General features: G+C 41.9%; 1 protein-coding gene across 1 annotated transcript in view; it reads left to right on the plus strand.

Annotated features, from left to right (window-relative positions):
- The window catches only part of KIAA2026 (KIAA2026 ortholog), a 130,539-nt gene that overhangs the window by 70,182 nt on the left and 42,476 nt on the right, over positions 1-17,881 (plus strand). The window contains exons 3-4 of the mRNA XM_030193788.1: positions 4,169-5,592; positions 12,409-12,488. Coding sequence (XP_030049648.1) covers positions 4,169-5,592; positions 12,409-12,488 — 1,504 coding nt within the window. The remainder of the gene's footprint in view (positions 1-4,168; positions 5,593-12,408; positions 12,489-17,881) is intronic.

Genomic DNA, 17,881 nt, shown 5'->3' on the forward strand with positions numbered 1-17,881 from the left:
AATGTCCAAGGAATATACTTAGCGGGGGCTGCTCCTCCATTGGCAGGATCAGGTTTGCCAAATAAGAGAGGGCAACATTTAAGAGGTTGTGTTCATACTTCTCTCCCACACTAGCAAACATTTTTGCATGTAGGTATAATCCCATTTGGGATCTCCCAAGCCCTGGAGAATACATTTGCATGCCAGAGTCATATCAGAAGAAGCAAACAATCCAATTCTTGGGTATGGATCGGCCTGTGGGGCTAACTAGTCCATCCGGCCAGATTGTCCACCCAGGGGTCCACATAAAGAATGATACTCTCTGGGCAACATACTGTTTAGGAGTAATGTTAGAAGTAAGCATGGACATTATTCCCTCTTGGTCCAAAGCTTTTTTAGGCTTCGCAGCAAGTTGTTGGATATAAGTTGGGGACTGCTGGAGTATACTCCCAAATTCCCCCAAACCTTTGGATAACTGGTCACAGGTTTTTTCCAACTCTTCTTCAGCATTATTGCAGGGTCCTCCAACTACGAAGGGAGTCTCTGGATGTAACAGTGGGGGCATATCTTCCTGTGAGGGGGTAGCGGTGGCACCTACCTCCAAGGGAGGAGCAAAGAATCTGCTACCACGAATCTCTTCAATAGAAACACGATCAGCATATAGATCGTGATAATGAGGGTTACGAAGTGCTTCAACTTCTAGCTGTGAGAAATCCGTCGCTGGATCTTTAAGGGGTGTAAGAGCCACAGCACCCGAAAGGTAACTATAGGTTGATTCTTTATGTGCTGCTGGGGGTTGCACAAAAGGACTGTTAGCCTTACGAGGCACAGGTGTGACAGGGAGGTGCACTGGCGTAGACTCAGACTGTGCTGGTTTGGAAACAGGTTTCTCATCTGCAGTAGTTTTGGATGGTAAGGGTTTATAGCCTACAACCACAGTCGATGAGGAATCAATAACCATGGCTTGGAGGTCTGGATATAGTCCCAAAGAAACCTCAGTGGCTTCTGTCGGACAGGTTGGAGTCAAAGGTTGGTAAGGCAGCGGTAATCCGGATGTATCCGGAGCTGTAACAGATTTGACTCGTGTGGTTGCCATATTGGCTGCTTTAAGCCACAAGTCAAGAATCTGTAAATGGGTCAATTTATTTTTACTTTTTTTGTCATCTTTTAGTGACAAAAAAGCACAGAGACTTTTAAGGATACATGGATCAAGTGATCCATCTTGTGGCCAAGAGAAAGTAGCATTTTATTTGGCAGCTTTATGCCATTTTTTGTTATAAAGGATAATAGGTTTGACTATCAGAGGATTCTGTTCACAAACAACTTTCAGAGGGGATTCAGGCATGGTGAGGATCTAAGTGAGAAGTACAAAGGAGAGAGTTTAAAGTCTGAACTGAAGTCAGTGAGTTATGCACGAACTTGTGCAAGCATCAGATATCACCATTAAACAAGTTCAGAAAGATAAAATGCCACCCTTATGACAAGGTGGACATAGGTAACAAAAATACAAGCGAGAAGAAAACCTACCCTAAGCAAATGGCGACAGTAAAGAATAGCAAATTTATACTCCCGAATCATTGTGAGAATGGGGGACAAAGGGGCTAGAATTCCTTCTCCTTCAGGACATCTCCTGAGATGACCTCCAACTATCTGTACCTTGTGATAGATATTAAGTCAAATTGGAACATGTTGTGATCACTATTTCCCAGCAGACCCAACACCATTACCTCTTGTACTAAATCCTGCATTCCACTAAGGACCAGATGTAAAATAGCTCCCCCTCTTGCTGGTTCCTGGACCAATTGCTTCAAGAGGCATTCATTTATTACGTCTAGGAATTTTACCTCCCTAGCACTATTTCAGTGGCCCTGGTGATATGGCATTTAACCAGTCAATATTGGGGTAATTGAAATTGCCCATTATTATACGGTTGTCAAATTTGCTAGATTTTTTAATTTCTATTAACATATCTTCATCCGTCTGATTGATCTGGCATGACAGATGGTAGCATAGCCCTATATCGTATCCTTTTACACATGGAATTTTTATCCATAAGGATTCCACGTTGCTGTATGATTCTTGCAGAATTTTTATTTTATGTGACACAATTCCTTTTTAACATATACAGCTCAACCCCCCCCTTCTCCAATTTGATTCACCCTATCATTGTGATATAATTTGTACCCTGGTAACATAGTGGCTAAAATCTTCTGCACAATGTGTGGCAACGGCCAAAAATGCAAACAGGATGCTAAGAATGATTAGGAAACGGATAAAAAATAAGACAAAGAATATTATAATGCCTCTATCACACCATGGTGCGACCTCACCTTTAGTATTGTGTTCAGTTCTGGTCGCCATATCTCAAAAAAGATACAACAGAATTAGAAAAGATTCAAAGAAGAGCGACCAAAATGATGACGGGGATGGAACTCCTCTCATATGAGGAAACGCTAAAGAGGTTAGTGCTCTTCAGCTTGGAAAAGAGACGGCTGAGGAGGGATATGATTGATGTTTACAACCTCCTGATGATGTAGAACAGATAAAAGTAAGTTGATTTTTTACTCTTTCAAAATATATAAAGAATGAAATTACATGGAAATACTTTTAAAACAATTAGGAGGTAATATTTTTTTCACTCAAAGGATAGTTAAGCTCTGAAACTCATTGCTGGAGGATGTGGTAACAGCAGTTAGTGTATCTGGGTTTTTAAAAAGCTTGGACAAGTTCCTGGAGGAAAAGTCACTGCAGTCCATGGGATTGGTAGCATAGAATGTTGCTACTATTTGAGTTTGTCAGGTACTTGTTACCTGGATTGTCCACTGTTGGAAGCAGGATGCTGGGCTTGGATGGATCATTGGTGTGACCCATTTTGGCTTTTATGTTCTAATGACCTCCTTCCACCAGGTCTCTGAGATACCTATTATGTCTATTTCTTCATTTAGTGCTATATACTCTAACTCTCCTATCTTATTTTGTAGGCTTCTAGCATTTGTACATAAACATTTCAAAGTGTGTGTTTTCCTTGCATCTTTAAGCAGCTTAGAAGTTGACAGGAATAATTTGCAAACTTTGCTAAGTTATACCTTTACACTCCTGACTATCTTTCACCTTTGAAACCTCTCTTTTGGGATTCCCTAAATGTCCTGTTTATAGTAGTATCCTTCAAAGATACCTCATTCCGAACCATGCACTCAGAGCAACTGTCGACTCCCCCCTCACCTTCCTAATTTAAACCTGCTCCCTCTCCTTGTTAAGTGTTGGGGCCAGCAGCCTGGTTCCATCCCATTTAAAGTGGAGTCCATCCTTTTGGCATAGGCTTCCCCCTTCCTCAGAATGTTGCCCAGTTCCTAACAAATCTAGATCCCTCCTCCCTGCACCATTGTCTCATCCATGCATGGAGACTTCAGAGCCTTCCTTACTTTTGGGCCCTTCACATGGAACAGGAAGCATGTCTGAAAATGCTGCCCTGGAGGTTCTACATTTTAGTTTTCTACCTAAGAGTCTAAATATGGTTTCCAGAACCTCCCTCCCACATTTTCCTGTCTCATTGGTATCCACATGTACCAGGACAGCCGGCTCCTTCCCAGCACTGTTCAAGGCACCAGAGGGTCACTTCTGCCTCAGATCAAGCTTCCCATAGGGTGTTTGTGCCTGCAATTTGCATATTAGCACAAAGTGAATGTAAGAATGAGTCCGATTAAAAACACTAAAAATAAGAGCCACCAAAGATTACAAAATAAGTATAAAATCATAAGAGGTACCCTGAAGGTGTGTATTATTTTTAAAGTGGTTTTGAATGAAAAAAATAAAATAAAATGATGATGAAAATTGCTAAAAAAAATAGAAGCAGCCAAACAGTAAAATAAATAAATAAAATGTAATTCTTACCATAAGAGGTTCCCAGAGGGTGAATAAATGATATTTACTGTTTATAAGAGTATATATCCAGGACTGCCTGGTAGAATCTAGGTTGATAGTGGCAGTTGTATTTTACTGTCCAAAAGAACCGTAACTAGCCTTAGTGCAAGGTAGGAATACCTGGTGTGTCAGTCTTACTCTGGAGTTTGGAAAAGTTACATGTCACATCTGTCTTTGTAATGTTTTATCTCTGGCTTTTAATTTTGTGATGGACTGCAGTGAGGTTTGAATAAATGTAATTGTGTAGTATTTATTTTTGTTTTAATAGGCTTCGAGAGCAAGAAAGGAAAGAGGCAGAAGAAGTCAGCCAGAAAGAGATAGAAGAATGGGAAACAAATCTTCTTTCACAGTCAATGCCTACTCGTATGGAGACCATGTGGGAAATTCCAGCCATCGGCCACTTCCTTTGCTTAGCTCAACAGATTCTAAACTTGCCTGAAATAGTTTTTTATGAGCTTGAGCGTTGTCTGCTAATGCCACAGTGCAGCGCCTTCTTGTCAAAGATTATGACATCCCTGCTCAGTCCACCACATCGCAGGCCCGGCTTACATCGGAAACCCACATTGCCATATGGAATATGGGAGGCAGCACTCCGGCAGAAAGTACAACAGTGGTATACTGTAGTGGGGCAAGCAGAAAACCCTGACACCTGTGCTGAGAAACTTGGCCTAAGCCCCGAGTTCTTTAGAGTTCTGGGTGAAACAAGTCCCCTGGAGGAAAAACCATTTCACAAGTTACCCTTCTACCAAAAGGTTTGGCTGCTGAAGGGCCTCTGTGACTTTGTATATGAGACGCAGAGTGAAGTGCAGGACTCCGTACTTGGGCAGCCTATCCATGAGTGCAGAGAGGTGATCCTTGGGTATGATTCCCAGGAGAACGCGTACATCCATTTTCCACAGTTTTGCGGGGCTGACATAAGAATATACAAACAGCGACCTTTTCAGGCACCTGAATTTCCTGTCCAACCTATTCGAATACAAAGACCACCACGAATTAAATTGCAGAAGATAAAGCATGAGTGTGCCAACAAGAGCAATGGAGAGGTCCAGGTTATTGGTGAGGAGAGTCTAATACCAAGTCCCAAGATAGATTTGGATGTGAATTTTGATTCTCCTGAATGCTGTCCACCAGACATGGAAATCAATGGCTGCAGTATTCCTACAGGACAAGAAATAAGACCCAGCTGTGAAATTAAAATTTACAGGACTTGTGACACCAAGATAACTGGCTGCTGTAAAGAAAATTTGAAAAAGCTAGTCTGCTCTGGAGAGATGGTTGGCTATGGGGAGCCTCTCAGCCCAGGAGAAGTCAGAATTGTGGAAAATGGGGAAAAGTATAGTGAGACTCCCCTAGTAAAAATTGAACCCAGCCCATTGAAAGAGAATGCTCTTAAAATGTGCCAGGTCCATGTGAATGGAAGCCACAGTGACAACCTGGGTCTGAACTGTCACAGAAAGGCAAGGGATATCATCCTGGAGCAATCGCTGCTAAACCACAAGAAGCTGAAACTTGCCAAGGTGCGAGTGAAAAAAAAGAAAAAGAAAAAAAAGAAACTAAAAGATATTCTGAATGAGAACCCACAGGAAAAGTGGGATGGCCTTCAGTCTCACTCACTCAAGTCTTACAAGCCTGAGATCCAGAGCACCTTGTTTCTTATTAAAAAGAAAACCAAACACAAGAAGCACAAATCTGGTAAGTGAAAAAGGAAGAACATTGAGAACAAAAGGGTTAACAATTTAAACTGCAAATATCCCCCAAAGGCCCTTCAGAGCTTTGTGTTGCTTTGCATGTAGGTGACATTAAATTTATCATTTTATATATAACATTAATAATATTTATAGTACTTGCTTCAACATGTTTTTCTTGTAGCGTTCACAGAATTGAATTGTTCTAAATGAATAAACAACCACAAATAAGTGAAGAAAAAAACCTCACAATTCAAGGAGGAAAAAAGATCTCATCAAACTGCGGCAATAAATATCAAAAAGACACACCACTCTTTCTACGGCTCTTCTTGCCCACAATGAAACAAGTAATCATAGATCAAAAATCTGAAAACATTATTGTAGTGACATTTTATGAGCACTACTCATTGACAAAATCACTTCAAGTGCTGACAGTAACGCACATAATATGCAAAAAACTGAAACTTATCTGAGTAGTGCTATGTTTGTGTTATCAGTGGATCCACCCCAGCAGAAATATTTAAAGCAGTGCGGTCCCGACGGACCCATTTCGCATCAGCTTCATCAGGAAACCACACTCATGGTTGTGCTTATTCTGAAAAATAAAAAAACATCAGTGAAAACCACACAAACGAACAAAGCAAAAGAAAAAACCATGTAGAGTGCTGAAAACTAACTCTGGCCCGCTGGAGGGTAGTTGTTCCACTGACAAGCCACAAGCAAACAGCGGAAATGACGTGGCAGCTATGTTTAAAAAGACCGCCCAACATAGACTGCCAGATGAAAACTGAAAGGGCCATTGATTAAAAAAACACCGCAGATGATGTCGTTTGAAGTCTTTTTGAATTCAACCATGCATTGGGCAGCGTTTTTTAAATCTGCATGACTCAAATTTAGATTTTTTTTTTTTTTTTTTTGGTTTACACGTTTTTTTTTTTTTTTTTTTTTTACATCATCTGCGGTGTTTTTTAATCAATGACGTTTTCATTGGGCAATCTATGTTGGACGGTCTTTTTAAATGTAGCCGCCACGTCATTTCCGCTGTTTGCTTGTGGCTTGACAGTGGAATGACTACCCTCCAGCGGGCCAGAGTTAGTTTTCAGCACTCTGCATGGTTTTTTCTTTTGCATTGTTTGTTTGTGTGGTTTTCACTGATGTTTTTTTATTTTTCAGAATAAGCACGACCATGAGTGTGGTTTCCTGATGAAGCTGATGCGAAATGGGTCCGTCGGGACCACACTGCTCTAAGTTTTTCTGCTGAGGTGGAGCCACTGATAACACAAATGCAGCACTACTCAGATAAGTTTGTTTTTTTGTATATTATGTGCGCTATTGTCAGCACTTGAAGTGATTTTGTCAGAGTAGTGCTCACAAAATGTCATTACAGTAATTTTTCAGGAGGTATTTGATCTATGATTACTTGTTTCACTGTGGGCAAGAAGAGCCATGGAAACAGCGTTGTGTCTTTTTGATATTTATTGCCGCAGTTTGACGAGATCTTTTTTCCTCCTTGAATTGTGAGTGGTTTTTTTCTTCACTTATTTGTGGTTGAGTACTCTCATATTGTCTATAGTGAAGTGGATCTCAGTTTGGTTTGACCAAATGAATATACTACAAGTTCTCATTGCTTGCATACCATGAAACCATGAATGAACAGTTCCTTCTCTCTAGCTATCATGCTATCAAGCTCTGTCTGTCTGATTTCTGTTGCGCTTCCTCTTTCTCTCTTGCCTTTTTTTTTTCTGTCTAGTTTGAATCTTTTTGCTACTGATTCTTCACACCAGGTATGGAAATCGTCTCTTCTTGCAAGTGCATGTCATGTTACTATCAGAAGATATCAATTAAAATATTTCATTATTTCAGAAACTAGAGATGTTTGCTGTTTGAGCCTGTAATTAGTGCTGCAGTAGCATCAGCCAAGTCTAAATTGCTACAGTAACTATAGTACAGTTACAAACAGAGTAAAAATGATCAGTTAAAATATTTTAATGTGTGTTAGAATTTTATTTCATGCAAATAAATGTGCCTTTGAGTTAAAGTACATTAAATTGATTTTGTATGAACTTCTTTTTTTAAAGTGCACTAAACCAAATATTCACTAATGAATGGTTATCCCTAAATTATACCTTTCTGAGGAAGGAAAAATCTAAGCTTTGGAGTTGTCTAAAGCAGTGGTTTCCAAACCTGGTCCTGAAGGCACCCCAGCCAGTTAGGTTTTTAGGATATCCACAATGAATATTCATGAGAGAAATTTGCATGCACTGCCTCCACTGCATGCAAATCTGACTGGCTGGGATGCCTCCAGGATCAGGTTTGGGAACCACAGGTCTAAAGGAAGCACCACACACTGCACCAGTTATATTTATGGAGGCAAAGGCAGAGAGTGTTTACCCCACTGTGACACATTGGATCTACCTGTGCACTAAGCTTTCATCTCAGGAACTTAATGCATCTCTTTGTTGAGTTTGGAGGTCCCAGGTGTCCTTTAGTGGGCAAACTAAAAATGAACAGCTTACTATTTTTGTTGAACCTTTCTCTTTTCTACTGCCAGTAACTTATTTTACAAGAAACCAGAATAATTCATTCCATGGCACAGTAGGTATCCTATGCTGCAGAAACAGCTTGGAATGGAGGGGGGGGGGGTCTCCTCTCTTCTCCATATCATTCACATGGAGAAATAATAAACAGAGCTGCTGGCTGGAGGATTGGAGAATAAAGAGAGATTGAAATTAGTACAATATTTTAAATTATTTAGCTCTGATAATTCTAAGCTAAATATCCGTATAGCAGCAGCCCCTTTATTTATATTTATACTAGCTGCTTCTGCTTTCGATGGATATTTAGCAAAAAATTACCCAGCACCAAACAAAACTTAACCCAAAGCATTGACACCTCAGCAGCAACTTGTTTCACATGAGCCTGCTACTCTTATAGATAGATTTTCTAACCATTACTTTATTTGAAAAATATCACTAAAACTTTAATAAGTTAATATAGTAGCAGAGATCACTTATCTTTAACACAAACTGACCAACATTGGTCATGTTTTGCTACTGCATCTGGGATGGTCAGGAATGCTGAGTGAGCCGGGGCAAGGTCGCCCCCCCCCCCCCCCACACACACACACACAGAATCATCATCGCACCCGCCTGCCCGAAGTACCTTGTCTGACCCCGCCAGCTGCAGGCAGCACGGCTCCTTCCTCTGCTCAGCATTGCCTGCCCCTGCGGCTGCTTTCCTCAGGTTGCACATGCTGGGTCTCAAAACTGAGGATGCGCGGCCTGAGGGCCTAGCAGCTGCTAGGCAGGTAATGCAAGGGGACGCCCGGCGCCGGAGTTGTCTCTCCTGCTCATGTCGGGACGCGATCACCCAGGTCCCATCATCAGGAGAGAGAGAGAGACCCCGGTGCTGGGCCCGGGGAATTTAGTCCCCCCTAAATCATGATGGCATTAGAACCTAATATACACGATAAAATAACCTTCAATAAGGTGCCAGGACTTTCACGTGACAAGCCGTGGACTTTCTCAGTAAATATATTTCATCAGGCCCTTTTGTCAGGAGTCTATTTTGTCAGGGACTTTTATGTCGGGAACGTTTTTTGTTTGGAACTTTTTTGTCTGGTTTCTTTTGACAGGGTGCCCTAAATCATGTTTGATAGTGCTGCAATTTTAATTCATTATTAAAAGGACCCAAATCTCTGTAGCACCACACACTTATGAACATATTGTAATGAATAAAGGTCATATACAAAGTCAGCAAGAACAGCGATATAATCATGGTTCCTTTCTCAGACACTTTTTTGTTCGGATCAGCAGCTTAGCATATTCTTTATCTTCATGATAGTTGGTGGTAAACATGGAAGTACGTGCATAGAATCTGGAGGATATTTAAGAGAAAATACAACTTTCACATTTTTTTGTTTCATTTTGTATGTATATATATATATACAGTGGGGGAAATAAGTATTTGATCCCTTGCTGATTTTGTAAGTTTGCCCACTGACAAAGACATGAGCAGCCCATAATTGAAGGGTAGGTTATTGGTAACAGTGAGAGATAGCACATCACAAATTAAATCCGGAAAATCACATTGTGGAAAGTATATGAATTTATTTGCATTCTGCAGAGGGAAATAAGTATTTGATCCCTCTGGCAAACAAGACCTAATACTTGGTGGCAAAACCCTTGTTGGCAAGCACAGCGGTCAGACGTCTTCTGTAGTTGATGATGAGGTTTGCACACATGTCAGGAGGAATTTTGGTCCACTCCTCTTTGCAGATCATCTCTAAATCATTAAGAGTTCTGGGCTGTCGCTTGGCAACTCGCAGCTTCAGCTCCCTCCATAAGTTTTCAATGGGATTAAGGTCTGGTGACTGGCTAGGCCACTCCATGACCCTAATGTGCTTCTTCCTGAGCCACTCCTTTGTTGCCTTGGCTGTATGTTTTGGGTCATTGTCGTGCTGGAAGACCCAGCCACGACCCATTTTTAAGGCCCTGGCGGAGGGAAGGAGGTTGTCACTCAGAATTGTACGGTACATGGCCCCATCCATTCTCCCATTGATGCGGTGAAGTAGTCCTGTGCCCTTAGCAGAGAAACACCCCCAAAACATAACATTTCCACCTCCATGCTTGACAGTGGGGACGGTGTTCTTTGGGTCATAGGCAGCATTTCTCTTCCTCCAAACACGGCGAGTTGAGTTCATGCCAAAGAGCTCAATTTTTGTCTCATCTGACCACAGCACCTTCTCCCAATCACTCTCGGCATCATCCAGGTGTTCACTGGCAAACTTCAGACGGGCCATCACATGTGCCTTCCGGAGCAGGGGGACCTTGCGGGCACTGCAGGATTGCAATCCGTTATGTCGTAATGTGTTACCAATGGTTTTCGTGGTGACAGTGGTCCCAGCTGCCTTGAGATCATTGACAAGTTCCCCCCTTGTAGTTGTAGGCTGATTTCTAACCTTCCTCATGATCAAGGATACCCCACGAGGTGAGATTTTGCGTGGAGCCCCAGATCTTTGTCGATTGACAGTCATTTTGTACTTCTTCCATTTTCTTACTATGGCACCAACAGTTGTCTCCTTCTCGCCCAGCGTCTTACTGATGGTTTTGTAGCCCATTCCAGCCTTGTGCAGGTGTATGATCTTGTCCCTGACATCCTTAGACAGCTCCTTGCTCTTGGCCATTTTGTAGAGGTTAGAGTCTGACTGATTCACTGAGTCTGTGGACAGGTGTCTTTCATACAGGTGACCATTGCCGACAGCTGTCTGTCATGCAGGTAACGAGTTGATTTGGAGCATCTACCTGGTCTGTAGGGGCCAGATCTCTTACTGGTTGGTGGGGGATCAAATACTTATTTCCCTCTGCAGAATGCAAATAAACTCATATACTTTCCACAATGTGATTTTCCGGATTTAATTTGTGATGTGCTATCTCTCACTGTTACCAATAACCTACCCTTCAATTATGGGCTGCTCATGTCTTTGTCAGTGGGCAAACTTACAAAATCAGCAAGGGATCAAATACTTATTTCCCCCACTGTATATATATATATATATATATATATATATATATATATATATATATATTTTTTTTTTTTTTTTTTTTTTTAATATATTCAGCCTTAACACAACACGGATTGGAGGAGTAGCCTAGTGGGAAGTCACTTAACCCTCCATTACCCCAGGTACAAATAAGTACCTGAATATACAATTAGGCATATTTTCAAAGCACTTTGGGAGGCTAAGTTCCATAGGTTTCTATGGAACTATGGGAGGCTAAGTGCTTTGAAAATGAGCCCGAATGTAGTTGCAAACACCACAGAAAGGCGGTATATCAAGTCCCATTCCCTTTCCCGTCTTATTTTTTTAAGTTACTGTTGGTCACTATCCCATCTCAAAAATTTCATTATGTGCTTGTGGTTCTGAACATCATGGTATCCTGTCTGGTAGAAATTCAAAGAAATAGTTGATCTGGCAGGGCCAAGAAAGAAAGAAATTCTCAAAAGGAGAACAAAACACAACTGAATTTAACACATCTTTCTTTTAAAGAGAAAAACATGATTTGGGCAACTGATATGTCAAAACAGCAAAAAAAAAAATATCCCTCCCACCCCCCCCCCCCCCCCCCCACCACCACCAGATCCTGTGTATGACACTGCCTTCTGAACTAAAATGAGCAGGCTATACAGAATTGCTTGTCATAATGCTAATATGTATGCTGGTCTGCAGGCCCTCCCCCCCCTCCAAAGAAAAAAAAAGAGAGGCAACAGCATAGTAGTCATATTTGTCTTCAAGATTCCTTGCTGGTGCTGTTGGTTTTTTTGTTTTAGTTTTTTTAAATCACAGGCATCTGGCACTGTCCTGTGGATTAAATGGACAGAAAGCAGTGCAGGACCATATGCTTTTTTTTAAATAAACCAACCCAGAACAACAGAACATGGCATTATTGTTCCATTGCCTATGTTCCTGATTTATGCATTATTTTCTTACCACCCTCTTCCATTACATTGTAAACATACCTTTAATGCAGTGTGGATGCAGTAACATCTAGTAACGGTAGATTTTCTTACGGTGCATTTTGGTAACTTGGTTTGTTCAAAGCAAAAAGAGTCTATTGTTGGAACAAGCTTGACCTGCACCAGAGGGTTGGACTCGGTGTTTACTTTCTGCAGGGCTGAGTTCTGATTCATCTTGTTTACGTGACACACCATCAGCTATCTGTTAGTTAAAAATTAACTTTCAAGGCTGTAGTAATTTGGTTTTGCAAATGAAGTATAATAAACAACATTATGAAGTGCTACTTTTTCTTTTTAATTCTGCAAGGCAAAAAATCAGTATCTAAGAAAGCAATTGTAAAGAAGAGAAAAGCTGTCTCCAAGTCGCCTGCAGTCCTGCAGTTTCAGGTAAGATAACTTTTTCTTCCCTGTCTAGAGAGCTAAGTGACTGTAGAACTACAGCACTCATATCAGTTGGCTTGGATGCACCTTAAGTCCTTTCCTGCCTGCTTTGGTAGAAGCAGCTTCAAAGGTGCATTCTCTAAAAGCTTAGCTTTATGCCTGCTGCTTAGTGGCAACATATTCTACTTTTTCCTTTGTTTTCTACAGTGTTAACCACATGGCAGTTTAACAAAAAAAAAAAAAAAAAAAGGAAATGCAGTAGTATGGCTAAAATTACTGCAGTGAGTGCATGACAGTTGTGGAGGAGGCATGTGCTTCAGAAGAGAAGGAATGCAGAAATCCAGCTTTGTTTTTCCTGAAAGGAGTAAAGATGATATTAAAAATAACAGCATTGTACTTGTGTGGGAAGTTGTACAGAAAGACTGGACTAAATCTGCAAAGTTAACAAAATAACTGAGCAAATCATAATGTGTCCTTGGCCCCAGAGGACCAACAATCTAAATAGCTGTACTTCTTGCTCACCTTTTCTTTGGAATTGTATCAGCTTAAAAAAAAAAGTTTGTATTCCCAGTAGTACAGATAGCTGAATGGAGTTGGGATAGGTAGGTTATCCTTTTTTTATATATTGGCTTTAGTTCAAAAACCTGTGTTTTTACTATAATTCTGACAAAAAAAATCTACTGTGGCTGTAAACTGCCAATCTTCAAAGGCTGACATACATAGACACTGGGGGTCTAGACATCTGAATTAGCATATAAGAACACAAGAGTAGCTATACGGGGCCAGACCAGTGGTCCATTTAGCCCAGTATCCTGTTCTCCAAACAGTGACCAAGCCAGGTCACAACTACCTGGCAGAAACCCAAATCGTGGCAAAACTCCTTACTACCAATCCCAGGGCAAGCAGTTGCTTTCCACATGTGTCTCAATAGCAGACTGTGGACTTTTCCTCCAGAAATTTGTCCAAACATTTTTAAAACCCAGATACACTAACTGCTGTTACCACATCCTCCGGCAAAGAGTTCCAGAGCTTAACTATTCATTGAGTGAAAAAATATTTTCTCCTATTTGTTTTAAAATTATTTCCATGTAACTTCCTTGAGTGTCCCCTCCCTAATCTTTATACTTTTGGAACGAATAAAAAATTGATTTACTTATACTCGTTCTACACCAGTCAGGATTTTTTAGACCTCAGTCATATCTCCCCTCTCTGTCTCTTTTCCAAGCTGAAGAGCCCTAACCTCTTTAGCCTTTCCTCAAAGCTGCTGGAGGGGGGGAGGGTGGACGGGACAGGGTGGCAAAATTGCCTGGACCTCCAAGGGGAGGCCCGGTGCCGGGGTCTCTCTCCTGCTCCTGACAGGACCTGGGTGATCGCATCCTGACAGGAGCAAGAGCGAGAAAACTCCAGCACCGGGCCCCCCTTGAATGCTGGGGAGGACCCAGAGAAGCAGACACAGCAGGCTGGCAGGGGTCCCTATCAGCAGAAGAGATCTTCCTCCAGCGTTTTTTCCAAGTGGCTGATTTCCCACCTCAGGCTGCACATGCTTGGTTTTGAAACCGAGCATGCGCAACCTGAGAGAAAAAGCAGGGGCAGGCCACACGGCAGAGTGAAGAAGAGCGGTGCTGGTGAAAGATGCTTCTGCTGGCGGGGCCTTGGGATCCCCGCCAGCCCAAGGTACTTACAGTTGCAGCGACAGCAACAATCTGTGGGGGGGGCCCGGCCCAGCCCGGCCCGGCTCAGTCTCTTGGCGTCCCGGCTTTTCATCATATGAGAGGAGTTCCATTCCCTTTATCTTTTTGGTTGATGATCTTTGAATCTTTTCTAATTCTGCTATATCTTTTTTGAGATACGGCGACCAGAATGGAACGCAATACTCAAGGTGCGGATGCACCGTGGAGCGATACAAAGGCATTATAGTGTTTTCGGTCTTATTCACCATCCCTTTTCTAATAATTCCTAGCATCCTATTTGCTTTTTTGGCCGCCGCCACACACTGAGTAGAAGATGTAAACGTATTATCTACAGTGACACCCAGATCTTTTTTTCTTGAGCACTGACCCCCAAGGTGGATCCTAGCATCAGGTAACTCTGATTTGGATTATTCTTTCCAGTGTGCATCACCTTGCATTTGTCCACATTAAATTTCATCTGCCATTTGGATGCCCAGTCTTCCAATTTCTTAAGGTCTTCCTGCAATATTTCACAGTCCGCACGTGTTTTAATAACCTTGAATAGTTTTGTATCATCTGCAAATTTGATCACCTCACTCAGTGTTCCGATTTCTATATCATTTATAGTACCAATCCCAGTACAGATCCCTGAGGCACTCCACTTTTCACCCTGCTCCATTGAGAGAAATGAGCATTTAACCCTTGCCCTCTGTTTTCTGTCCAATAACCAATTCCTAATCTACTCCAGAACCTTGCCTCCTATCCCATGACTCTTTAATTTTCTCAGGAATCTCTCATGAGGAACTTTATCAAAAGCTTTCTGAAAATCTAGATACACTACATCAACTGGCTCACCTTTATCCACATGTTTATTCACGCTGACGGACCTCTTCAATGCTTCCTTAGAAACTGGAGTGGTCCCGGTGGACTGGAGAAGGGCGGATGTGGTTCCTTTGCACAAGAGTGGAAGTAAGGAGGAAGTAGGGAATTACAGACTTGTCAGTCTGACCTCGGTGGTGAGTAAGCTAATGGAAACGCTTCTAAAGAGGAGGATTTTCTTGAACTACATGGAATGCGGGACCCGAGGCAGCATGGCTTCACTAGTGGTAGGTTGTGTCAGACGAATCTGACTTCTTCGACTGGGTGACCAAACAGTTGGATGTGGGAGGGGCACTTGATGTGGTATACTTGGATTTCAGCAAAGCCTTTGACACGGTTCCGCACAGGCAACTGATAATAAATTGAGTGCCCTCGGTGTGGGACCTAGAGTAACTGATTGGGTAAAAAATTGGTTGAATGGTAGGAGACAGAGGGTGGTGGTAAATGGAGCTTGCTCTGAAGAAAAGGATGTCGTCAGTGAGTACCGCAGAGATCGGTCCTAGGGCCGGCTCTCTTTAACGTCGTTGTGAGCGATATTGCGGAAGGGCTGTCTGGTAAGGTTTGTCTCTTTGCGGATGATACTAAACTCTGCAATAGGGTGGACACCCTGGAGGGTGTGAATGACATGAGGAAGGACCTAGCGAAGCTAGAGGAATGGACTGATACTTGGCAACTAAGGTTTAATCCCAAAAAATGCAGGGTCATGCATACACTTGGGTCGCAAAAATCCGAGGAAATGGTACAGTATAGGGGGTGTAGTGCTTCAGTGTGCGATGGAAGAGCGGGACTTGGGGGTGTTTGTGTCGGACTACCTTAAAGCTTTCAAACAGGTAGAAAAAGCGACAGCCAAAGCCAGAAGGATGCTTGGGTGCATAAAGAGAGGCATGACCAGCAGGAAAAAGGAGGTGATAGTGCCGTTGTATAAGTCTCTGGTGAGGCCTCATTTGGAGTAATGCGTGCAGTTCTGGAGATCGCACCTAAGGAAAGATATAAACAGGATGGAGTCGGTCCAGAGGGTGGCTACTAGTAAGCGGTCTTGAATGCAAAAATTATAGGGACAGGCTTATGAACCTCAACATGTATACCCTGGAAGAGAGGAGACATGATAGAAATGTTTAAATATCTCGAGCATTTATGTACAGGAAGAGAACCTTTTTCAAATGAAGGAGAGCTCTGGAATGAGGGGGCATATGACAAAGTTAAAAGGGAATAGGCTTAGAAGCAGTGCTTTTTTTTGTGCCGGTATGTACCGGTACCTTTTTTGTGAGGTCTGGCTCACCTGCCCTGCTCCCTTCCGTTCGTGCACCCGTCCTCCCCCCTCCCCCCCCCCCCCCCCCCGGCCTTCCTCTGATGTAATTTCCTTTCCGCGAGGTTGGGACGCGCTGAGTGGTAAGGGAAGCGATGAGGAGGCAAGCCTGCCTGCCAGCTGTTTTTACTGCCGGTTCGCCACGACTTCGGGTAAATTAAAGATTTCAAGGAAAGTCAGGGAGCTGAGGGAGGGAGGGTGGGGGAGGGGCTGTGGTTTGAACGAATCACTGGACATGGAGGGGACGGAGAGAGGGAGAATTGCTGGACATGGATGGACGGAGTAGTTGGCAGGGAGAGAGGAGAAATGCTGGACTTGGATGGAGGAGAGGGGAGAGAGAACTATTGCTTTATTTATATATTTTTTATTTTTTTTTAATATTTATTTATTAGGTTTTCAAAACTTAAACAGGTTACGTCCGTTAAGTGAAACACAGCCAAAAGAAAAAGAAGAGAGAGAATTCTTTCAATTCAAGCAATACATACCAAAATCAATTAAGCTTTCTTAGACCTCAACAAGTGGGGGAGGGGTAGGGATTAGTGAAGATTATACAAAATATTTAACAGCACTTAAGAAAATTATGGCGCCGTATTTCTCATTATTTAATTTCTATCTCTCTAGCGCTGTTTCGAGTCCAGAAAAGATTTAAGCTGTTCAGGCATATAAAACATATTTTGTCTGACTCAACCTTACTATACATTTACAGGGATAAGATAATAGGAAAGTCCCTCCTAATTCCAAAGTTCTTGTCTTCATAGAAAGAAACATTTTTCTCCTTTGCTGAGTTATCTTTGTTACATCAGGGTAAAGCCAAATTTTTTCACCTCCAAAATTATAATTAGCAGATTTGAAATAGTCTCATAATTGAGTTCAGATCTTGCTGAAAAACAAAGGAGACGATCATTGTAGCTCTTTCACTAACATTGTCAAGAGATTGTTCTAATATTGCTGTAATATTGTTCAAATTTATTTTTCGGATTCTCTTTTTTCTCTCCGTCTGCGTTTTTTTATCTTGTTCGGTATATAATATATTTTATTTATTGGTGGTATAGCTTCTTGCAGATATTTTAAATTTTCTTTAAGGAAACGAGTAAATAATTCTAATGGAGTCACCCCCAAAAGTTTAGGAAAATTAAGCAAGCGGAGATTTAATCTTCTATTGTAGTTCTCTGTTTGTTCAATCTTTCTCCGAATATCCATATTATCCTTTACTACTGTTGCTTTAAACTCTCGTATTTGTTTCACTTCGTTTTGCAAATCAAAAATCTTTGAGGAAAAATCTTGTTTAACGGATTCTACGGTATCTTTCAATTCTTGAATTTTAGAGTTCAAAGCCTTTACCTCTCCTGATGATTGTCCATTTCAAGTAATTTCAGCCATATCTTCTCTAGACTGATCTCCGTTTCTGTTCCCGTGGACACAGAAATCATCTGGTCCCTGGGCCTCGTCGAGATCTGCACTGAGCCGGGTTCCCCGCTGGGTCCGCCTACAGACGCACCTCTGGAGCTTGTTTGGTTTATCTCTTGGCTCGCAGATGTCGCTGG

This window comes from Microcaecilia unicolor, chromosome 2 (assembly GCF_901765095.1).
Source record: "Microcaecilia unicolor chromosome 2, aMicUni1.1, whole genome shotgun sequence".
Taxonomy (NCBI): Eukaryota; Metazoa; Chordata; class Amphibia; order Gymnophiona; family Siphonopidae; genus Microcaecilia; species Microcaecilia unicolor.